Source organism: Panthera tigris, chromosome B4 (genome assembly GCF_018350195.1).
Source record: "Panthera tigris isolate Pti1 chromosome B4, P.tigris_Pti1_mat1.1, whole genome shotgun sequence".
Taxonomy (NCBI): Eukaryota; Metazoa; Chordata; class Mammalia; order Carnivora; family Felidae; genus Panthera; species Panthera tigris.
In genome coordinates, this window is record NC_056666.1 from 47,746,629 (window position 1) to 47,771,606 (window position 24,978).

General features: G+C 39.7%; 1 protein-coding gene across 1 annotated transcript in view; it reads right to left on the reverse strand.

Annotated features, from left to right (window-relative positions):
- The window catches only part of GUCY2C (guanylate cyclase 2C), a 68,640-nt gene extending 52,970 nt beyond the window's left edge, over positions 1-15,670 (reverse strand). The window contains exons 1-6 of the mRNA XM_007082767.3: positions 15,454-15,670; positions 8,874-8,986; positions 7,449-7,513; positions 4,675-4,890; positions 3,461-3,582; positions 1,678-1,774 (exon numbers count right to left, since the gene is read on the reverse strand). Of these exons, the coding sequence (XP_007082829.1) occupies positions 1,678-1,774; positions 3,461-3,582; positions 4,675-4,890; positions 7,449-7,513; positions 8,874-8,986; positions 15,454-15,670 (830 nt within the window). The remainder of the gene's footprint in view (positions 1-1,677; positions 1,775-3,460; positions 3,583-4,674; positions 4,891-7,448; positions 7,514-8,873; positions 8,987-15,453) is intronic.
- Positions 15,671-24,978: the final 9,308 nt, after the last annotated feature.

Below are 24,978 nucleotides of genomic sequence, written 5' to 3' on the forward strand. Positions count from 1 at the left end.
CTTTAAGAAAGACTAAACATTTTCTCTAACACTGTCAGCTCCTTGATATTAGTGTATTGATCCTCGTATCCTCAGCTCCTAGGTGATATTTGGCACATTGTGGACCCTCAATACTGTCTGAGATTGTGCTGCAAGTCGTATGGTTTCTAAGCTTCCAAATCATTTGAATGTTTTAATATGCAAAGAATCTAACATGTTGGAACTGCTATAACTAAGATGACCATCATTTACTATTCAAACGGTAGGTGAACACATCTATGCACTGAGGACTAGGTTGAATATTTTCCTCATATTATCACATCTAATCCTAAGAGCACTCCTATGAAGTGAGTATCTTTATTCTCAGTTTACAAATGAGAAGATTTAATCTCAAGATTAAGTAATACCCAAGAGTCAAATGAACCACAAGTGTCAGAATTAGAATTTGAGACCAAGTTATGTCTATTTTCAAATGAAGCTCATGATCTACCAAAAACATAGCCAGGTGTCCTTAAAGACCAGTGACAAAGGAAGGCCTACACTTTTGCCCTGGGTTGAGGATTCGCTGATAGTAAAATCACACCAGCTTGGCTACATTGAGAACTCCTACCACAGAGCAAAGCAACTGCCAGAGCAGCTGTCGATGTGGTTGTAGGAGTGAAATGTTGATAACTTTGTCCTCTTTCCTGTATTTTGCAACTAAAAGGCTAAGTTGATTGATAAGACTATCTTCGTGAACAAATAGTAGTCAAACAGACCTGCAGTCCCTATGTTTCCTTCCTCTTAACACTGTGACACGTACATTTAGTGTGGGTGAAATGACTAGGCAAATATGGGAAATATGCAGTGCAGTAACATTGTCTAGGCTAAGTACAGACAGGTAATGATTAATGGTGCAGGCAGATAAGTGATGTCATACGATCTAGCTGATGGGGCAAGAAGCACAGGTGTACCGGTGACAACTTCTATAAGTTTAATCTGACTCAGATACTACCTTGGCAAGGTTTGTAGGGTCTCCAACCATATTAGAAGATGAGTGGTAAAATATAACACTGCATATTATTTATATTTGAATTTAAAAAATAAAAATTGAGAAAGAAAGAAAGAAAGAACAGTATCTCTGTACTACATTTATGTTTTAAAGAAAAAAGAAAGAAAGAAAGTATCTATCCTCCAGAATTTTCTCTCCTTTGCTCTAGAGAATTACAGAGAATAAAATTGCCACCCATGACTAAACCACACAGGGCAGAGAAGCAGTCATTTAATTGGAACTTTCCTCTTACAAAGGTGGCAAAGGATAAGTCATCTAGGATCAAAGGCCATTAGCAAAAGAAAGCAGAGATATGTCCCACATTCCTGAAAATAATGCTATTGGATTGGGTTATTAGTTGATTTATCACGGCCTGGAAAGACCTTAAAATCAGGCTGGGGACCAAGATCCTTGTAGATGAATGGACATGTAGATTTAACGGGTCATGAAATTTCTGTATTTAGACATGATAGTGATATCAAAGATATGCATATCTGCTAAGGTTACAATCAATTAAACAAAAATGAGGCTGTGATGCAAGAATGAAACTTGATCATACCGAATCCCATGTAAGTCAGTGCAAAACCAGAGAAAAGAGAATGTCTCTTCTGGAAATCCTGGGAGTATTTCCTTTCTGAAAAGAGAATTCTTTCCAATATTACACCTACTTGAATAGATCCACTAGAATAATCACAATATCTTCAGCCACTGCCCGGTCACCCTTGAGGGAGTTGATCGTGTCTGGTGTACCACACACAACAATCACTAGAGAAGAGACAGCAAAACAAGGAGAGAAATACACAATGGTCTACATTCAAACACATGGGAACCAGGCGCCTGAATCTGAACCCAGTAAGTCTGTGCTACATTTATGTTTCAAGGTTAACACCAATTCCTCAATTACTCTCTCCCTTGCTTTTTTCTGTTTACAGTCATAGAGTCTGAGTAGAGCTGCATGGAATCTTAAAAAGAATCCTCTAGTCCATTCCCTTAACTTTATTGATTTAAAGAGCCTGGAAGACAAGATGTTAAAGGGTTAAAGAACTAGTAGATGGCAGAGCTCTAATATGCAAGTTTATGAATCCAGCTCAGTGTTTATTCCATTATACCAGGTTACAGGAGTTACATAAACTATTTTCATTGATAAGTGCACCTCACCAATTGTTAAGTGCTTCAAAAAGTTATAGAAAAATTAATGGGTGAATTTATGTCATGTTCCTGAACAAGCCCATGTTCCTTGGGCTTTGCTTGTAGCTTCTTAACTCAGAACTCAGTCTTAGTGATTTCAGTGGCAGGGTTCAATCTGTTCTGTGAGCTCTCGTACTCATTGGAATCAGATTTCCCAAATGCATGACTCTATGAGAAAGAGGAGTTGGGGTACATTGGATCTTTTTATATACTATGTTGTCCAATAAACTCCTTAGAGACATGAATACTTCTTTTTAGGGACATCTATACTTCTTTCTCCCCACATCTTGCCAATGATTTGTACATGGAGGGTTCTGATTATGGCAAATACTTAAATAATGACAGTAGATGATGATTTGAGTGATGCTAGGAATTCTTACCACACAAGCACGTTCCCTCATAAGAAATGTCCACAGTTGATCCCTTTGCTTCTGATTTATTCTTATTTGTAAAGAGAATTCTTGGAAAGTGAAACAAATCACCTCACAGCTTAGTGAGCATGATTTTATCCCACATTTGACCTGTCACTGGGAGATCACTAGGCATGTGGGATATACATTAGAGGAAAATGAGATGATATGCTAACCTTGTAGTTTTGCTTTAGGCCAGATAATCAGTAAACATATCCTCTTGGTCATCAGGGGACCAGGGTTCAGAATGTGTGAGGATTAGTCATAAATCCAATAATAGATTAGATTGAGGTGAATTTAAAAAGCAGTTTATCGGGGCACCTGGGTGGCTCTGTCTGTTAAGCGTCCGACTTCAGCTCAGGTCATGATCTCACAGTCCGTGAGTTTGAGCCCCTCATCGGGCTCTGTGCTGATGGCTCAGAGCCTGGAGACTGCTCCAGATTCTGTGTCTCCCTCCCTCTCTCTCTGCCCCTCCCCTGCTCATGCTCTCTCTCTGTCTCAAAAATAAATTTAAAAAAACATTAAAAAATAAATAAATAAAAAGCAGTTTATCGATGGTGGGTCATGATATCATTTTGGTTTATACAAGCTAGACTTTAGCATCATTATTACTTTCATGATGCTAATGTATTTATTCAACACTACTTTTCTCCTTTCTCTCATAGGAAAAGGTTTTAATCGGCAGAAGGACCAATATAATGGAGTTGCATGCAACTGCCGATCTCCCCAGATAAACAAAATATATAGAGGTAATGATGATAACTCTGTACTCGTAGATTTGGCAAAATGACTCTTAAAGATGTAGTAGTAGTGAGGAAGAAGTTGGCAAAAAATTATCTCCATGTCCCCTTACCATTGCTTTTCCTGTTCTGGTTCATTAAGATATCCTGAAACTGGTCATTTCCCCTCAACATATCCTTGAAGCTAAGTTCCTGAGAAAAATAGGAAACTCCAGCCTCCAGAGCATTGAGGTACCTAGAACAGAGAAAAGAGAAACTCTAAGAAACAAGTTTGGTTTCTGCATGACCTTCCATGTTGTTTGCTCATTGTTTACAGATCTGTTGTGGGACTTGTTCATCTAAACTTCATTTCCACAATCAACGCAACAGATGATACACATCATGATATCAATAGTTTGGATGGTGGGATCTAGTTTGGTAAAGATATAAGGATAAGTTTTAGGGCATCTTCATGTATATATACAAATAGGAGACATTTGGTGGGTTGTTTATAATAGCTTCCTGCTATCTGCAGAAGGAAGGCTACTTTGTTCTATAAACCCCATTATCACAGATAAGTTGAAACCTTTGAGTCGACAGTGCAAAAATTCAGAGTTGATAGGAATCATTTATCTTCCCAATGAAATGGACCTTTATGGGCTCTAAGCTTACCTCGAAATTTCCAGGAAGAGGCCTTAAGGTTGACTTTTTAGGTCCCTAGATGTGCATTCCCAGTGGTACCCTTACTATTCCACATACTTCGGTGGAGAGAGACTGCAGAAGCAAGCACCATCGTGGTGGTGTAGACAGTAACACAACCAAAAGATTCCTTCTGCCACCTGTGCTGGAGTTGTGTGAACCTTGTAATTTTATTTTAGCAATGGTGCCTGATATCCTGCTCTCCTCCCGCTCCACTTATTCCTCTGAGCGATCGTGAGACAAATTATTTCTAACTAGCTGTAGGTATTGGCAGAATGCATATTCTCTGGTATCACATCTTTCACAGTAATGTGAAAGCAGTAACCATTGTTTTTCACTTTCCTTATCTGTAAAATGGAACTTGTACTTGTTTTCCTTTCTTTAGAGGATTTACTATAGGGGATCAATAAAAGTAATGTGAAAGTACTTTGAAAGCTAGAGTGCTGCAAATGTGATACATGTTGATTGTATTTATACCATGTTTCCTTTGGCCCTTTTGCGTTTATTTGTGTGTTAGAAAGTGGGCTGGTGTCCATTCCCAGTGCTGCTTCAGATGGAAGGTGCATCTGATAATAACCGGATGGCCTGCCAGGATTCTGTGGCCTCTCTCTATGGCAAGTACCAGAAGCATATTAATGGTCCTGCTCACCAGAAACAGTCCTCAGTCTCGGTGCCATTTTTGAAAACATACGCAGTGTTCCAAGAAAAATTTTTGAATGGCAAATTATTGGCCTTCCAAAAGTTAACCAAGAAGTATATCAGCTTCCTAGCTGGAGACAGCAGCCTGGTTAAAGTCTCTTTGTAGTCACAAGATAATCCAAAACTCCCAGCTGAAATCATGGGATAGTTCAAATCTGTGTCAAGGCTATGCCAAGAAGTGAGAAAGAAACAAACATCAGGATTAACTTCAGTAGCACAAATACAATCCCTCTTTAAACTGTTTCAAACTGTTTCCTGTGGTTGGTTATAAGCGGTAAGAATGAAATAGGGTCACTCAAGCAGGTTTCTAACTTAAATAGGTGTCCCTCCCACACAGGTAAATTTTAAAACGTTTATTGAGCATATGTTATGTTTTAAGATACTCTGCATATTTTCATGTATAATGTGGCTTGGTTCCAATTTATTCTAAAAGGAGGGGGTGGTCATAACATCGGGGCTGGGACATATGGCCTTTGGGGAGTAGGGCTAAGAAAACAGAGGATGGGCCATCATCAGGGCCTTGACATATGCCAGAAATGCTGGTCCCCTTGGCTCTTTGCCTGGCTGACTCTCATTCATGCATCGGGTCCTGGATTAAAGATCCCTTCAGCCATCAGAAAAACCTTTCACTGACACCTGCGACCAGGTAATTTTTGGGTCAGTATGTGTTTACTATCTGCCTCCTCCACTAGACTGCAAGCTCCATGAAGGCACAGATCACGTCTGGCTTATGCACCTCCATATCTCCAGTCTGCCTGGGTCATATGTGCACCGTCAATGTGCACTTGATAAAGGAAGGAAAACAAAACCTCCCTTTCATCTTGAGCGCTAGGTGTCCTGCTTGCACTTAAACTCCCTATGTTCACAGTCAAATGTATCTTTTCTTTTCATTTTTCAAAACCTTTCTTCATTTCTTTTAGTGTTTTTTGAACACTTTCCATCCCTCACTCTGACATCCAATCAGGTATCAAATCAGTTGTCAGTTATTCTACCCTTAAATATCTTTAAAGGCTCTCCTTCCTTTCCAGGTCAACTGTTTGCATGCTAATTCAGCTCTCCTCCTCCCCTGATGACTTTCCCCATCAGTGTCTCCTGTGTGCTCTAGTCTTTCCTGTACACTGTTATCACTTATTCTTCCCGAAGTTGAGCTGCTTCTTATGGCACTTCCCCGCACCATCTAAGTTGTTTCTGATGCAAATCTAATTAAATCTGCTTCCCTCGCCTGGAACTTGTGACCTCCCCAATAGAGCCCTACTTAATTTTTCTAGTTTTATCTGTTATCCCCCTACTCATCTCTTGCACACTGGTTGATACTGACTTTCACAAAATGTCTACACTTCTCTGCTTCTTTGCTTTTACACCCACTTACCCTCTGCCTGGCTGGGATCCTTAACTCCTCATCTCTACTCATTAAAATCTCACCTATGCTTCAACACTCAACTTGTATTCCATCTCCTTCAAGAAATCCTTCCCCTCTTGAGCTAAACTCTTCCAACCAGAGGGAGCTCCTTTCTTCTCTGAACCCCACAGCTTCTTGTTTGTGTTTCTTCAATTAAGCTTATTATACTCTGCCTTGTACTGGTTACCAATGCTCTTGTTGTCTTCTCTATTTTACTGGGCAGGGGGCTGTGTTTTACTTAATTTCTCTACTCAGACAAAACCAAAGTGCTTCTTTGCACACAAAAGGTTTCATAAATAGTCAATCAATTTTCCTACTCCTCCTTTCCTTCTGAGCACATTCTATGGCAAAGCAACAAGTGGTCAGATTAGATGACGACTGGGAATGAATGGAAGAAGAATCTGTATTTGCCTGTATTTTAGTAGGGAAGATGAGCTGAGAATGTGCTTCCGTGGCATGCAGTGGGTGTGAACATCTCAGAGTATTTGTACAGCTGGTAGGAGGTGTCAGAGGCAGACTTTGCAACAGAAATTTCAGAAATTTAATGTGACCTTCCAAAATCTATTGCATGGGGGTCCTTTAGTGTAGTTTTCTCTGTGTAGACAAAGGTGATCCTTGATTCAGGGGAAGACTGAACAGATGAAACACAGGCAAAGAAGAGGGCTTTAGATTTAGGGAAGGTGTGATCCGGCAGAACAAAATGTTTCATGGTGGCGAGAATTACACTGAGTAAAATGAATGGAAGAATGAGGGTGATTTTCGCCAAGGCAGAAAAATGTTTTTATTATAGAATATATTGGAAGTGTTTTTTTTCCCTAAGCTGAAAAAGGCACTGTGCAAGGTACTTTAATATGTTAATTATATAATCCTCAGTGCTGTGAATTGAGTACCTTTCTACTTCCCTTATTCTGAGGACCTAAGGATAGAACCAAGCCCTGCTAATGCCCAGGGTGTTGTACTTTCCTGTGTGTTTCCTCTGCTCATACTTTAGTAAAGATTTCCTTCATTAACTCCTCAAATTATCCAAGTTAATTGTCTTCTCTGTTCCCTGTCAGGACTCTTTTTACCTATACCATGTTGCCTCTCAGGCTCAGATGTTAGTAACTGGATGTGAATAGCTACTGTCCTTCACCTCATGGTAAGCAAAGGTAGAGCTACCTGGACAAGGGAATGACACTTACAGAGAAGTAGAAAAATGTGAGGGTTCCAACACCTCTGATTGTGTTGCCTTGACTAGACTTCTGTTTGATAAATCATTTAAATAGTGATACCATGTCCTGACTTCAACTTACGGTGGCACTAAAACAACAAACCAAACTACTTACTACATCTGGAAGGTGGAATATGTACACGAGGGCCCCACAAGGACACAGCCCATCTGTTTTTTATTCTGTAGGGGAAAAAAAGAAAAAGAAAACTCAGTCTCTGAAATAAAAGCAATGAGTAAATGGACAGGAAAGAAGTGGCAATGAAAAAGGCCTCTAGAAGGTTAGAAAGTAGGCCTCTCAAGAAAGGAGCAACTCATGGTGCCTTGGGTTGGGCACGGGACACTAAGGGATAAAGAAATCTGAGAAAGAGAAGGTGCTGCAGGTGGAAGGAAGGGTATTCTGCTGAAGGTAAGAAGGATGAAGGTGAACCTGGGTTCTTTGTCAAGAGGAGGATGCAGGGCGGGATAGGAAGGACTGATAGACTGTACCATGAGACATACCTGTGGGCCAGACTGAGGAGAGGCTAGATTTGGAGGCGCTTTGGGGGATGAGGGCAAGTTTTACTTTTAGGGAGGGCTATGAAACAGGGCTAAAGAGAACAAAATGCAGTGTGACCAGTTGGGTGACTATAGATCGTGTCTTGCACTATTTATCAAGAGGAACGTGATTAGGAACATCCCATCCCTAGTCTTAGAAAACCAGGGTATGCCTCCCTCTCAAGAGGTGGAAGGAAGAAATGCACACTCCTAGCATCATAAAGTGGAGTTTGTTAAACTCCCCTCGCTCATCCCTGGCCCTCCCAAGATTGAGAATGACTGCTGTCATCAACCACTCTTCCCCATGTGAGTCTACCTGTCTGGTTGGTGTAATGCTATCGATTAAAGATTTAGAGCCATGGTTCTATGTCCAGTGCTCTGCTTCTAGAACCTTTCCCTGGGTTTCTGGTAGTAAAAAGGTCTTCTCACACACCTTGCGGCCTCTGGAGAGGTTAGGACATTCTTTTGCTCCATAAAGCCCGGGCTGAGGTGGGGAGTTAGGAGGAGGGAGTAGGCAAGAATCTTTCCCCTCCCATTTCCACCCTTTAACGTTACAGTTACTACTTTAAAATTAGGTTTCAGATTCAGCTCTTAAGCAATTAACCCGTGACTGCATCTACGGTTATGACCTGAAACAGAGACCTCTGGTACAGGGCTTTAGAATCCCTCAGGTATTTCCCGAGGGACACAGAAGAAAACCAATTAATGCCAACATTCACATTTTTAAAAGGTTTTGGAAACAATTTAAAACAAAATAAGTCCCCTCCATAACACTGAAAGTGTAGAGCTAGAACACAGTAGATTCTCCCGACTTTCCTGTATTCCCAGAGGGCCCTCATCTCTTGGGAAATATACGGGGATAAAGTCAGATTACCCTGTCTCCAAAACACTCAGCTATGTGGCTAGAGATGACATAAGAAATGCTCACAGACGGGTGCTCAAGTCTCACACCGTGATCTCCCTGTACTAAGAGGTGTGAGCTACACCTACAAAAGCATTTACTTACTGAAATTTCCCTGAGTAGGTCAAGACCTTCACAGGTGCTACTCCGGCAGTCACTTGACTTGTAAATCAAACTATTCGAATAGATAAAGGTAGCATTCACAGTCACATTTATGCCTGTTATCCAGAAATGAGGGAAAAGAGAAAACATGTTATTTTTCGGTAGTTTATAGCCATGAGATTTACCTTTTGTCAGCTGATCCCAGGAAAAAAATGGATATGCATCTTCAGGCCCAGGAATATTTGAGTTCTGAGTTCTTATATCACTACCTGTCACTTCTTTCCTCTCTCTGTCTCTTTTATTTCTGCCTCTCTGTCTCTGTCTCTCTGTCTCTCTCTCAACAGCTTTATTGAGGTATAATTTACCCTCCATAAATGCCACCCATTTTAAGTGTACAATTGAATGATTTTTAGTAAATGTGTATTTGTGCAACCATCCCACAACCCAGCTTGACAACATTTTCATTACGTTCAAGGCTCTCCTCTTTTCACAACTGCAGACTCAGCAAGTTTCCTATACAGTTCTGGAGAGTGTTAGGAAAACAAAAATGTAGCCACTACAATATCTGTTCTTTCATGTTCCAAGGTGCTTGTTCTGTTTCCTGCCAATGTGCACACTGGAACCTCTGTGCTCTGTCCCCAAAGCCAAAGTGAACTGTGTACATCATGGTCTAGGATCTTGGGATAACAGATCGCCTTCAGATCAAGGCAAGAGCCTTGGTAATATCCCTTGGTATTGCTAGATACCATATTTTGGACGAGAATAAAAAGACAGCGGAACCATGTGACCAAGCTCTATCCCTTACATTTTGTCTCCTTCCGATAAAAAATATTCCACAGGAATGTTTGATTCCTAAGAGAGGCATCCTAATAGTGCCAAGCCCTTATACAGGAAGTCTGGAAACCTCAGCTGCTAGTTATACTGCTGGTTGCAGGGAGTGACGTTCTGAGTGTTCTTGCACCAGCCATTTGAATTTCTCTAACTTGGTTCCCTCAAATGTAAAATGGGATTAAAACCAGAATTATCAAATGTAATAATGTTGATACTTTTAAAAGAGTAAAGCATGTCAACAACAGAAGTTATTGTTCTTCTGAACATCCGAATAAGAATGTTTATTTAAAAAAAAAATATTTATTTTGAGAGAGAGAGGGAATAAGTGGGGGAGGGGCAGAGAGAGAAGGCTAGACGGAATCTCAAGCAGGCTCCACACTCAGCATGGAGCCCAGTGCGGGGCTCAACTGGAGAGATCATGACCTGAACCGAAATTAAGAGTCTGCTGCTTAACTGGCTGAGCCACCCAAGCACTCCCCAAATAAGAATATTTTTAAAGACAGAGACCTGTTCTTTCAAAGAATGAAAGTATCTTTGCATGTCTATAGCCACCTCAGAGGTGGGTCTAAGACTAGGAAGCATTTTACTTCTTGTCTTTTTTTTTGGGTGCGGGGAGGGTTAATTCAAGAACACTTTCCTGAGACTGTTCAGTAAGAGATCTAAATAAGAGTTGCCAAGTAGGAGAGGTCAATGTAATAAGACCAAAGAAAATTAATAGAAGAGGTGGGACCAGTGAGGGATTTAATAGCAACTAACACTTGCGAATAGCCATATGCCAGTCGTAATACTGCACATTTTACACCCTTTTTGTTACCTAATTCTTACAGCGGTAGGGAGCATATGGGGTCAATGAAACCAGGAAAATAGTATGAGTGAGGCTGTTGGGGACCCAGAAGAAAAGGAGAGGGCATGTGGGCACCAGGAGAAAATAGGGCTTGAGCCTGTCTTAGAAAGCAGCAAGAGGACTCAGGGAGTAAAGTGCAGTCTTGTACACAGTCACATGATGAAAACAGGGCTTTCAGAAGACGACCACACCTGCAGCTGTTAATGTATACATTAGCTCCTCCTCCTCAACCTCTGTGAGGGCTCTGCTCCCTCTTGCCACCATGAGGAGCACTGAAGATGACTCACTTAAAAATCCTACTGTCCAGGCAGCCCATGCTGGATGGGCACGGCAAAACCCAAGTATAAATCCTGCACAGGACCTAGGAGAAGGGAAATTCACATCCACTGAGTGTGATCTCAGACAAATGACTTCATCTATGGGGCCCCGGTTCCTCATCCATTGGTTGGTAGAACAGAACTGGATGATCTCTGTCACTAGATGCCTAGCATCAGGCTGTGTTTTTCGGCATGCATTATTTCAATCCTTAATCCTCCCCTGAATCCTATGAGGTTAATTGATATTTTGTCTTCCTAGTTTAAAAATCAGAAAATGGAGGTCTGGAGAGGTAGACTAACTTGCTTAGGGGGACACAGCTGGGGTTCTGAACCTAGGACGGTCTGATTCCAGAATCTGATATGCTATAGAATAGCAGTTTGCAAAGTGTAGACCATAGACTCCAGAGATAACCTGCAGGAGGGCCAGGAGGCCAAAGCTATTCTCATAAGCGTATTAAGACCTTCTTTGTTTTTTCCACTCTCCTCTTACGAGCATATAGTAGAGTTTTCCAGAGGCTACATAATATGTATTATTGCAACAGATTAAATGTAGAAGTAGATATGAGAATCCAGCCATTTTTTTTATTAAGGCTGACATTAAAGATGTACAAAAGTATAAATCAATACCATTTTCCCCACTATTTTTGTTTTTTTGGTTTGAGAAATACAGGTTTTCTTTAATAAGAAATTTTATTTTATGTTACCAGATAAAGTGTTTCTAATTATTTTAAGTGAATCAATAAACAACTATTTACAACATTTCTCAGCCTTAATTTCCAATATAGTAACTGTCGATACATGTAACCATGTAAACAAAACTCCACAGAGCTCACAATTATTTTTAAGAGCATAAAGAGGTCTTGAAATCAAAAAGTTTGAGAGCCACTTCTGTAGAACATGCTGTACAGTATGCTGCTGCCTCTCAACATTTTATGGCTAAGTGAAAACTGTGTTTGCTTTTGTTTTTTAATTTGGTAGAGGAAGAGGAGGATCTCTTCCTCTTTATCTCCCCAAATCCCAAGTGATTTCTCAAGAAAATACTGAAAAATTTTCAGACAACATAGTGACGTCATATCGAAGCTCAACTTTTAAACTTAACAATTCCCAAACCCAAGTGCTGTTTCTCATCTTTCTCCTGCCTGCACCTCTACCCCAGCATGATATCTCAGGGCTGGGAAGATGGATGGAATGCCAAGGCATACAGAGTAATCTCAGAACCTTTGTCTTCTACCTAGGGCTTTGAGGAAGGAGTTGGACCAAAGGGAATCTGAATATAGGTGCTGGAGCCTAGGAAAGCGGCCCCCTTGGCACATGAGATCATTTGGAGGGTATGAACTGGGTGTGCTTAGCCATGAAACATACATCCTTGAGAAGGTGATGTCCTAAGGCGGAAGGAGTCTCTTTTTGCATGTTGTCTATCAAATCCCAGGTATTCTTCAAAACTCACAGACATTTCCTAAGCACTAGGAAAAAATATTGTTTTCTTACGTTTGGACATCACCCACAACATTTGAGCTCTTAATTTTCTTCAGTTTAGCCCTTAAGTATATGTCTTAGAATTTCCCCCAAATAATAATGCTCAGTATGTTTAGAACATGAACCTATCTTTCCATCACAACCTGTACTTCTTGAGTTTCTCATGCATGAACATCCATCTAACAAAATGCATCATTAAATACAAAACTCTGGGCATCACTGTTTATTCTTTCATCCCCCTCAAAATTGTCCTCTCATTTAATCTATTCAGCCACGTCACCACTCATCCATTCATGACTCTATTATATATGAGTATATGTATTATACATATAATATATATGGTTTTTATTTTAGAGTGAGTGCACACAAGCAAGGGAGAAGGACACAGGAAGAGGGAGAGAGAGAGAGAGAGAGAGAGAGAGAGAGAGAGAGAGACAGTCTTAAGCAGCCTCCACACTCAGCCAAGAGCCAGATGCAGGGCTCGATCCCACAACCCTGGGATCATGACCTGAACCAAAATCAAGAACTGGACGCTCAACCAACTGAGCCACCCAGGCGCTCCATGAATCTATTTTATAAATGAGATGAGTAGAACTTAGAATAAATAACTCACTTGATAAAGTGTTTATAATTAAACTAGTGATAGGTGGATCAGGAATTCAAATTCAGGTTATATGAGTCCAGAGATCAAAATCTTACCACTATACTACACTCTTTATTTTATATCCTGGTAACTTGTTCAGGTAACAGTGGCAACAGCACAGTAATAACACAACTTTAACATCCTCAACAAAAACGACAACAGGGATGACAATAAAACCACCGCTACTTATTGAATTCCTAATTATGTTTCAGTCTGTGTACTGGGTACTTTATATGAATTTCCTCATTTAATTCATACCATATCCACACGAGGTAACTACTATCTATCGGGATTTTATAGCTAAGGGGATTGAGGCTCAGAAAACTTAAGTAATTTGCTCCAGGTCACTGATGATAAATGGTTGGACACAAAACTGGAATATGAACAAAGAGCTGTCTGGTTCCAAATCTCTGCTTCTCACCATCGTGTTTCACTGGCTCATTTTAATGAGAAAGTTAGTTCATGGTGGGTAAAGATTATACAGCGTCCAGACAGCTGGAACCAGACAGATAGGGGTTGGAATTTCGTATCAAATAGACAGCCTGTATGACTTCAGCAAAGTTATGAAGCTTCCACTGTGAAACCGTGTCAATAATGCCAATCTTACACAGCTGTGGTGACAAAGGACGCTATATATCTTACCTGGGACATGATGGGTACTCAATAAACAAGGAAGCCAAGGCTCAGAGAGACTAAGGGAAAAAGCTCACCCAGGGTCACAAAAAGAGAAAGGTCTGGGGCCAGGACTCCAATACAGGTCCCCAGAATTCAAATCAAATTTTCTTTCCATGATGCCACAGTCTTGGTAAATAAGGGGATTTTATTAAATCCTTCTAGTTCCATTACAGCTCTAGATCAGATCTAGCTATTTACATCTGAACTGGTCTCGGACAAGATTGAAGAAATGTATACTGCACAGCAAAAAGGTATCACAGATATGTGATACATGATACCTCTTGCTATATTACCAAAGAATTTTACTGTATTTTTCATGGTCATATGAATTTTATTTGTGACAACTTCTTGGAACACACACATCCAGTCTAGGAACAGAAAGGTACAGCATAAAGCTTAAATAACATCCATAGACAGTTGTGCAGCCTTCGGCAGAGGTACCAAACATATATATACCTTGTGTTGGCCACATGGGGAGGAGAGCATGAACCTAATGAACCGGTGCAGCTTGGGCACTAGAAAAGAGCTTATTAGCACAGAGTTTTACATGGAGAAAATCAAGACATACCCTCTTTAGAACCATAAGTAAACATTAAGACGTATGAAATAGTCCTTGACTCAGTAATTATACTTTCGGCAATCTAGTCTCAAAGAATGGAAAAAACTGTATATTTGAAAATGCTTATTGTAGTAATTTTAAATAACCATGAGAAATTAAAAACAATGGGAAATCAAACAGTAGGGAATAACTGGATGATTTGGGAGGATATCTACTCCAAAGAATATTACATATCCACTCACATCACATAAAGATTATGCAGTTATAGGAAAGTCATTTGCAGAATAATGTGAAGTAAAATCGGGATAGAAAATTGTTTCTTTTTTTTTTTTAATAATTTTTTTAGTTTTGGTTTATCTTTTTTTTTTAAAGTTTATTTATTTATTTAGAGAGCATGAGTGGGGGAGGGGCCAAGAGAGAGAGGGAGAGACAGAATCTCAAGCAGACTCCCAGCATGGAGCCTGATGTGGGCATGAACTGTGAGACCACGATCTGAGCTGAAACCAGGAGTTGGAAGCTTAACCACCTGAGCCATCCAAGCACCCCTAGAAAATTGTTTGTACGCCATAGTGATCCTAATCGTGTTCTTAAAAACAAGAACCTGAGAGCATATGAAAGACACTGGAGATATCCAGGCGGCTGAAAATGATCAGGGGTGATTTTTTCTCTTTATTCTACATATTTTATCTAATGCTATAAAGTTTATTTTAATAATTAATAGATACAATGAAGAACTGTAACACTGAATTTGGTTGCAAATTTACTGGACTATGTCTTATGTAATAGCCAGCCGAGATGTCAAGAGTGAACAGATGGATTAAAAATCCCAGAAATAGATGCAGCATCTGTCTGAATTTAACTCTCTTAATTCATGTTCTTGACCGGTAACCCTGTGAACTCTCAGGTCCAGATCAAATATTGCCTCTGAAGAGTTACAGAAAGGAACATGATGCCTCCCTGAAACGGAGCCATCAATCCAGTTGCGTGTGGGGCATTTCACTGCTGGGAACATCTGGCATTCTCTGGACTGGGGTCATTCCAAGAGCAGGGTGAATTATGACGGAGCATAACGCAGTAGGACTTAAATCCTTCTCTCTGAGGACCTACTGCCTTGCAATAGAAAGGGGTTGTCTGACAAGCCCGTAGAGGAGAGTGGGTGATTAGGCAAAGAATGCAAGCGACCCTTTGACCCCAGAGGGGTAACAGGGAGGAGGTGGATCCTGTGACCATATTCTTACCGGCATTGAGCAGACGCTGTCTCACTATTTGCACTCCCTCATTCACCGCTTCTTTCAAGGTATCCAAGGTCTCTGGGAAGGCCGAGTTGTTCATCATCAGGACGCTGATCTCATAGCTGCCATTGTTGCAGTTCTGACTGATCTGGGAGGTCCAGAACATCAGCCCTGGATGGAGGAGCAGTGACCACAAAACTAAGCCCAGCAGTGTCATCTTCATGACTTTGCTTACCTCAGAACCATACTCCTTGTGCTTGCTTGTTTTACTCTGCACTTTGAGGGAGGCAGGAACTCTGGCTAGACAGCCTCTAGCTGGGTCCCTCAGTCCACTCTTCCCCACGTTCCTTTCTGATCATGCCCCACTGGTCACGTGGCCCATGGGACACAGCCTGCCTGCCAGCAATTAGCAGCTACATTATGGTAGGAGATAAACCAAAGTTCACTTTGTGTGTTTGCTCACAGAAAGGCCAGAGTTATAAACAGGGAGATTACCTGGGCCTCACCCAATAAAAATACATCAATTTGTGACACATCACTGGGAAGAGGAAAAAGGGGAAGAGGGAAGTATAGTATATACATAAAAAGATTTGTAAAATGAAAAATAAAGGTCAAAGGGCTTAAGGATATAGTGGACTATGTGGTGTTTAGGTTATACCTGCACACTGGAACTGAATCCTCAATTAGAAGAACTGTTTCAATCACCCAGTCAGCAACTATTTGTTGAGATTTGACGGGGTGTTAGGCATTAGCAAAGCACTAGGTATACAGCTATAAGTGGTGTGAATATATTAGTGTCCTCATGGAACATGCATTCTGGCAACGAAGACACACATTAAATAAATAATTGTGATGTCTGACTCTTGATTTCAGCTCAGGTCATGATCCCAGGGTCATGGGATTGAGCCTCACATGGGGCTTTGCATTGAGTGTGGAGCCCACTTAGGATTCTCTCCCTCCCTCTGCCCCTCTGCCAGGCTCATGGGCTCTGTCTCTAAAATTAAAAAAATTGAAAAATAAAAAAAAATTATGAATAAACTCAACCATGGAAAAAAGTACAGAGTGCTGTGTGGCACATGGCAGATTAATATAACCTATTCTAGAAAGTTGAGGAAGCTTCCCTGAGAAAGTGTCTTTGAGCTACCCAGAAGGATGAACTGAAGTTAGCTGAATGGAAAGAGAAGAGAAGGAGTGTGGGAGGCAGGGGAACAGCTTTTGTAAAGGCCCAGGGGTGGGAAGTGACATGAATGTTTGTGGAACTGAGAGAGACACAGCATGGTTGGAGTGGAGAGAGCTAGGCGTCTAGTGGCAATAAAGGTTGACAATGGAGGAGACAGGGGTAGGCCATGGGGTTTCCTATATGCCATCAGGATTTGGAACTTCACACTAATGGTCAAGAAAGGAACATGATCAGATGAATTTTGTAAAGACTACTTAAGCTGCCATGGAACGAATGACTTAGAGAGAGTGGGGACACGTAGCAAATCAGGAGGGTATTTCTGTGGTCCGAATGAGAGGTAAAGGAGACCCAGATGAGGGCAGTGGCAGTGGATATGTGGGTTCAAGAGGTATCTAAGAGGTAAAATAGATGAGACTTGACATTTTATTGGATTTGGGGCATTAGAGAGTGGGAGAAGTCAAGGGTGACCCCTGAGATGCTCAGTTGGGTAGATGGGAAAGCTGTTTACTAAACTCTAGAATTCTGGAAGAGCAGCAGGGTTAATGAAGAAGATCATGACTTCTGTTTTTGGACATGTTGATTTTAGGAGCCTGTGTAGGTGTGGGAATAGCCAGGATTTGGGGGGAAGAGGACCTGGATCTAAATGGAGATTTGGAAATAGAGATATAGTATGACTAACCAAATAATGTCATTATTTACATCATTGGCTTGATGACCACTTCAGGCAAAATTTCTGTTTTAAACTTAAAGTGAGTGACATCAACAAGATGGAGGGCTAGGGGCCCCAGCTTTCATCCTTCCTGGAAAACAACAAATTAACAACTGCCCACTGATGAAAATAGCTCTGGGAGAGCTTTGGAGTACAATGAAGATGCAGTGACCCAGTGGAGCACAAAAACCAAGATGGCCCCACAGGAAAACACAAGCATTTTATGTGTGTCATTCCATCCCTCGGTCTGGCACTGCACCACACCAACAGGGATCCCCATTGGCCATGACCTCCCACTGTGGGGCAAGAAGGGCAAGAGGACCCTTACCACTGCAGTTTTTGCCACTGAGGATCTCTATAGTCTTTGCCAACACTGACTCCAGCTGACAGAGTTGCCTCGGGTACGTGCTGATGTGCTTTCTTTGAGAAGGAGACGCTGGTGCACCTTCTTGGACTGGAGACACTGCACCATCCTGCTCCAGTGCCTCAGTGCCTGGAGCCCAGACCAAGAGGGATCTTGTCGGCCAAGACTTCCCCTGTGGGGTAGAAGGAGAGCGGGAGGAGGCTAGCAGCCCCTGCCATCAAGGACTGCGGCAGATCCTGCCGCTGCCACATACACCTGCAGTTTTGGTGCCAAGGGTGCTTACAGTCTTCACCAACACTGACCTCAGCTGACAGAATTACCTGCTTTAAAAATTTTTTTTTTAAATGTTTGCTTATTTTTGAGAGAGAGAGAGACAGAGCATGGGAGGGGAGGGACAGAAAAAGAGGGAGACGCGTAATCTGAAGCAGGCTCCAGGCTCTGAGCTGTCAGCACAGAGTCCTACGCGGGTGACAAACCCACAGATCGCAAGATCATGACCTGAGCCAAAGTTAGACGCTTAACCAACTGAGCCGCCCAGGTGCCCCCAGAATTACCTGTTTTTAATGAGTACATGATATAAAAAGAAGCACTCTGACTATAAGAACACAAAATGTAGGGAGAGGAGAATAAAAGTATAAAGTTTTTGTATCCAAATAAAATTAAAATAAATCAAGAAAGAGAGGGAAAAATAAAAGCAAAGCACTACCAAAAAAAGCATCAACTAGCAAAGAAGAAAAAAAGAGAGGAAGAGAGGTACAAAACAGGAGCAAAGCAACAGAAAACAAAGAACAAAATGGCAATAGCAAATCCTCTCATATCAGTAATTACTTTAAGTGTAAATGCACTAAACTCACCAATCAAAAGCATAGAGTGGCTGGCTAAACAGATAAAAAAAACAAAACAAAACCCAAAACACCTATTAACACACTATGTACAAGAGATTTGCTTTAGATTTAAAGACACAGGCTGAACGTGAAGAAATGGGAAAAGATATCCCATGCAAATGGTAACCAAGAGAAAGAAGGGGGGCTATGCTTACATCAAACAAAATATACACAGAAGGACATCATATAACATACAAGGATCAATTCAACAGGAAAATATAACAATTATAAATATATATGCACCAACATGAGAGCACTTACATATATAAAGCAAATACCAATACATCTGAAGGAAGAAATTGACAACAACTGCCAAATTGACAACAATACAGAAACAGTTGGGGACTTCAACACTCCACTTACAATAATGGATAAAAATGTCCAGACAAAAAAAAAATCAATTTAAAAAGCAGCTGATTTGAACAATACTACAGAACAAGTGGATTTAGCAGACATATACAGAACTTTGCATCCAATAGCAGAAAAATCCATATGCTTCTAAAGTGCACAAGGTTCATTTTCCAGGATATATCACATGTTACATCACAAAATAAGTCTTAACAATTTTAAGAAGATTAAAACTATTCCAAGAATTTTTTCTGACCACAGCAGAATAAAACTAGACATCAATAACAGCAAAATAAATGCATACATACATGCATTCATAAATAAATAAATAAATAAATAAATAACAGAAAATTAATGAATATGTGGAAATGAAACAACACATTTTTAAATAACTCTTGGGTAAAAGTGGAAATGATAAAAGAACTTAAAAAGTATTTTGAAACAAACAAACAAAAATGAAACCTATACCAAAACTTTAGGGATGGGGCAGAAGCGTTGTTAAAGGGGAAATTTGTAGCAATGAATATCTACATTAAAAAAGATCTCAAATCAACAGTCTCATTCTATACATCAAGAAACTAGAAGAGAAGAACAAACTAAACCAAATTTTGCAGACAGAACAAAGTATTAAAGATTAGAGGAGAAATAAGTCAAATAGGAAGTTAAAAAAATCAATAAAACTAATAATTGTTTTTTTAAAAAAAAATTTTTTTTTAACGTTTATTTATTTTTGAGACAGAGAGACAGAGCATGAACGGAGGAGGGTCAGAGAGAGGGAGACACAGAATCTGAAACAGGCTCCAGGCTCTGAGCTGTGAGCACAGAGCCCGATGCGGGGCTCGAACTCACAGACCGCGAGATCATGACCTGAGCCGAAGTCGGCCGCTTAACCGACTGAGCCACCCAGGCGCCCCAATAATTGGTTTTTTGAAAAGATAAAATTGACAAACTCTCTTAGCTAAGGAAACAAGAGAAAAGACCCATATAAATAAAATAAGAAGTGAAAGAGTGGGCATTACAAAGGATATCTCAGAAATAACAAAGATCATAAGGGACAATTATACACAATTATACATGAACAAATTGGGTAACCTAGAAGAATTGCATACATTTATAGAAACATACAACTATCCAAAACTGAATGAAGAAAAAAATTAAAAGCCTGAAAGAAATAACAAATAAAGAGATTGAATCAGCAATTGAAAACCCCAACAAAGAAGCCCAGGACCAGGTATCTTCATGGGTAAATTCCACCAAGTATTCAAAGAAGAATTAATACCAATCCTTTTTAAACTCCTTCAAAAAACAGAAAATGAGGGAACACTTCCAAACTCATTTTATGAGTTTAGCATCATCCTAATACCAAAACCAGATAAAGAGATCAAAAAAGAAAATTATTGGCCAATATTCCTGATGAACATAGGTGAAAAATCCTCAATAAAATAAGCAAACTGAGTTCAATATCATAAAAGGATCATACCCCATGATCAAATGGAATTTATCTCTGAGATGCAAGGATAGTTCAATATATTCAAATCAATGTGATATACCACATTACCAAATGAAAGGAAAAAAAATATGATCATCTCAATAGATGTAGGAAAAGCATTTGACAAAGTACACCAATTCATGACTAAAATTCTCAATAAAACAGGGAAAGGGAAGCCTACCTCAACACAATAAAGGCCATCTATGAAAATCCCACAGCTAACATATTCAATAGGGAAAACCTGAAAGCTTTCCCTTGAAGATACAAGGCAAGAATGCCCACTCTTGCCACTTTTTTTCAGAATAGCAATGGAAGTCCTACAAAGAGCCATTAGGCAAGAAAAGGAAAGAAAAGGCATCTGTAAAAGGAAAAACTCCCTTGTATTTCTCCTTTACTTGCACAGTACTCCCATACTTCACTTCATCTGACACCAGATCTGTGAGTTTTCCATACATCAAGCAATTCTCTAATATCAGATAGGTGCCCTATAATTTAATTCAATTCTGGCACTGTCTATCTGGAGAGAGCATCAGATTCCACAGGTTAAAAGCTCAACCCCACAAGACTGCTGCCCCAACTTCATATACCAGTCATAAGTCCCATGTTGTCACCTGTAATCCTGGCCAACTAGCTATAAATTGGGGTTCTCATAACCCTTTCCTTCGGTTTGATAATTCGCTAGAATGACTCACAGTACCCAGGGAAACACTTACATTTACTGATTTATTATATAATAAAGAATATGACAAAGGATACGGATGAACAGCCAGATGAAGGGATACATAGGAGAGGTCTGAAAGTGTCCTCAGTGCAAGAGCTTCTGTCCCCATGGAGTTGGGTTGCACCACCTAATTCACATGTAGATGTGTTTACCAACACAGACACTCTCCTAACCCTATACTTTGGGGATTTTTATGGAGGTTTCATCGCAAGTTCATTAACTCAATTTCCAGTCCCTCTCCCCTTCCCAGAGGATGGGGATTGGGAAAAAAAGTTCCAAGCTTCTAATCATGGTTTTGCTTGGTCTGTTTGGTATCAGCCCCCATCCTGAAGCTGTTCAGGAGCCCACAAAGAATTGTTTCATTAGAACAAAAGCCACTCTTATCACCCAGGAAATTCAAAGTATTTTGGAGCTCTGTGTCAGGAACCAGGGGATAAAGATCAATATATATACACTATTAATGCACAACATCCAAATCAGAAAGGAGGAAGTAAAATGATCTTTGTTTGTAGATGACCTGATCATATTTCTAGAAAACCCTAAAGACTAAAAAAAATAAACAAACAAACCAAACATCAGAACCAAGAAATTAACTCAGTAAAGTTGCAGAACACAAAATCAACATACAAAAATAAGTTGCATTTTTATACACAAATAAGAAACTATCTGAAAAGAAAATTAAGAAACAACCCCATTCATAATAGCAACTAAAATAATGAAATACTTAGGAGTAAACATAAACAAAGAGGTGAACAATTTGTACACTGAAATTATAAAACATTGATGAAGGAAATTACAGAGACACACATAAATGGAAAGACATCCCATGTTCATGAATTGAAAGAATTAATATTGTGAAAATGTCCATACTACCCAAATTATCTACAGATTCAATGTAATCCCTATCAAAATCTCAATGGCATTCTTTAAAGAAATAGAAAAGCAATCCTAAAATTCATATGAAACAACATAAGAGTAAATAGCTAAAGCAATCTTGAGAAAGAACAGAGTTGGAGACATCATACTTCCTGAATTAAAAATATATTACAAAGCTATAGTCATCAAAACAGTGTAGTACTGGCATAAAACTATCTTTATAGACCAACGGAACCCAATAGACAACCGAGAAATAAATTCATGCAACTGCCATCAATTGATCATTGACGAGGGTGCCAAGAACATACAATGGGGAAAGGATGTGTCTTCAGTAAGTGGTGTTGGGAAACTGGATTCCTACCCATAAAGAATGAAATTGGAACCTTACCTCACATCATCTCCAAAAATAAACTCAAAGTGGATTAAAGACTTAAATGTAAGACCTGAAATTGTAAACCTACTAGAAGAAAACATAGGGGAAAAAAAATCTTTGAATTGGTCTAGATAATGATTGTTTGGATGTGACACCAGAAGCACAGGCAACAAAAGCAAAAATACATAAGTGGGATTGTATCAAACTAAAATGCTTTTGCATAGGTAAGGAAATAACAGAGGGAAGAGGAAACTTATAGAATGGGAGAAATGCTTGCAAACCATATTGTCTGATAAGAGGTTGCTATCCAAAATACATAAAGAACTCCTAAAACTCAATAGCAATAAATATAAAATAATAAAATTAAATAAAATTAAAAGCCAGATTAGAAAGAGATCAGGCTGCCATTCATCCACAGAAGGCTGGCTTTGAGTAAACTGAAACAAGATGCTCTCAGTGGACTCTGCAAAGCAGAGGGGGCCAAAGGCTTGGTCCTCAATCTCCCCCAGAAGTGCTAGCCCAATGACGGGAATTTACTGTATTCATCATTCAGCCCTGACTCCGTATCTCCTTGTCTACAGTTGGCAGTTTTTCTCTATGACAGGATAAATGGATTAAAAATATTAAATCACATCTAAAAACTGTAGGCAAACAATCTGAATATAGAGTGCTTTAAAAAAGGCATAAAAATGGCTACCAGGGGCACCTGGGTGGCTCAGTCGGTTAAGCGTCTGACTTTGACTCAGGTCATGATCTCACGGTTTGAGGGTTTGAGCCCCACCTTGGGCTTTGCACTGACAGTGTAGAACCTGATGGGAATTCACTCTCTCCCTCTCTCTCTGCCCCTCCCCCACTCATGCTTTCTCTCTCTCAAAATAAATAAATTTGTTTAAAAAAATGGCTAACAGTTATAAGGTTCCCAACATTACTAATCAGGGAGATGCAAATCAAAATCACATTGAGATTCCACTTCACATCTTTATAAATGGCTACCACCAAAAAGTCAAAAGGTAACAAGTGTTGGGAAGAATGTGGAGAAAAAGGGAATGCTTGTAAACTGTTGATGGGAATGGAAATTGGTACAGTCATGAGAATTGGTATAGAGCTTCCTCAAAAAATTAAAAGTAGAAATACTTGATGATCCAGCAATCCCAGCTCTGGGTATATATCCAAAGGAAATGAAATCAGCATCTCAAAGGGATAGTTGCACTACCATGTTCTTTGCAGCATTAGTCATAATAGCTAAGATATGGAAATGACCTAAATGTCCATCGATGCATGAATGGATAAAGAAAATGTGATAACACACACACACACACACACACACACACACACGTGAGTATATATATGTGTATATATATATATATATGTATACACATATATACACACACATATATATACATATATATACACACATATATGTATGTATACACACATATACATATATTATTACATTATACATTTATATATAAATAAATGTATAAATGTGTATGTATATATACACACACAATGGAATATTATTCAGACATAGGAAAGAAGGAAATCCTGCCATTTGCAATAGTACAGATGAACTTAGAGGATGTCATGCTGAGTGAAATAAGCCAGACACGGAAAGACAAATACATGAACTCACTTATATGTGTAATCTAAAATAGTCAAACTCATAGAAGCAGAGAGTAGGATGGTGTTTTCCAGGGACCAAGGGAAGGGGGAAATGAGGAGCTCTTGGTTGGGAAACACAAAGTCCCAGTTATCCAACATGAACAAGTCTTGAAGATCTAATGTACAGCAATGTAACTACAGTTAACAATATAGTATTGTATACTAGAAGTGTGCTAAGAAGATAAATCTTTTAAGTGTTCTCACCATACATACACACACACACACACACACACACACACACACACGCCCACACACAAAGAAAGAAAATGATTATTACGTGTGGTGACGGATATGTTAACTAGCTTGATTGTAGTGATGACTTCACAATGATATATCAAAACACCACGTTGTAAACTTTAAATACATATACTTCTTATTTGTTAACTATACCTCAATAAAGCTGGGGAAAAAAACTTCAAGTTTTGAAAAGTAAGTGTTAACTAGCACTTCTGTAACTTTTCACCAGAAGTAACACTATTTACAGTTTAAAAGTCACCAAATATAATATGTGAATTGCTGACAAATTCAAAGTAGTGGTGAGCTTCCCCCCTCCAAAATTTTTTTTTTATAAAATCTGAAGTGTAGGTAACTTCAGGTAAATGGAGTGGTCCTCTAGTCGAGCTGATGATACCTTAGCACTGGGAGTTAATCCCTATTGCACAGGCTTATAGGGAGCATGGACTTCCTCCAGACATGGCTTGAGAGAGATCCTGTGAGCGATTATGAGAAGAATGTCTTCAGACCTCCTTGGACAGGACAGGGATTGCCTGGGGTAACACTCTGGTTCCCTTGAGTTAGCCTAGCTAGTTCCACTGTTCATCCCGGGTAAAATAAGAAATGCATTTTGGGTACTCAATGAACCAAACCTCAATAGAAGGGATTAGAAAAAACTGAATGGTTCAGTAGTCATGATTTTCATCATTTT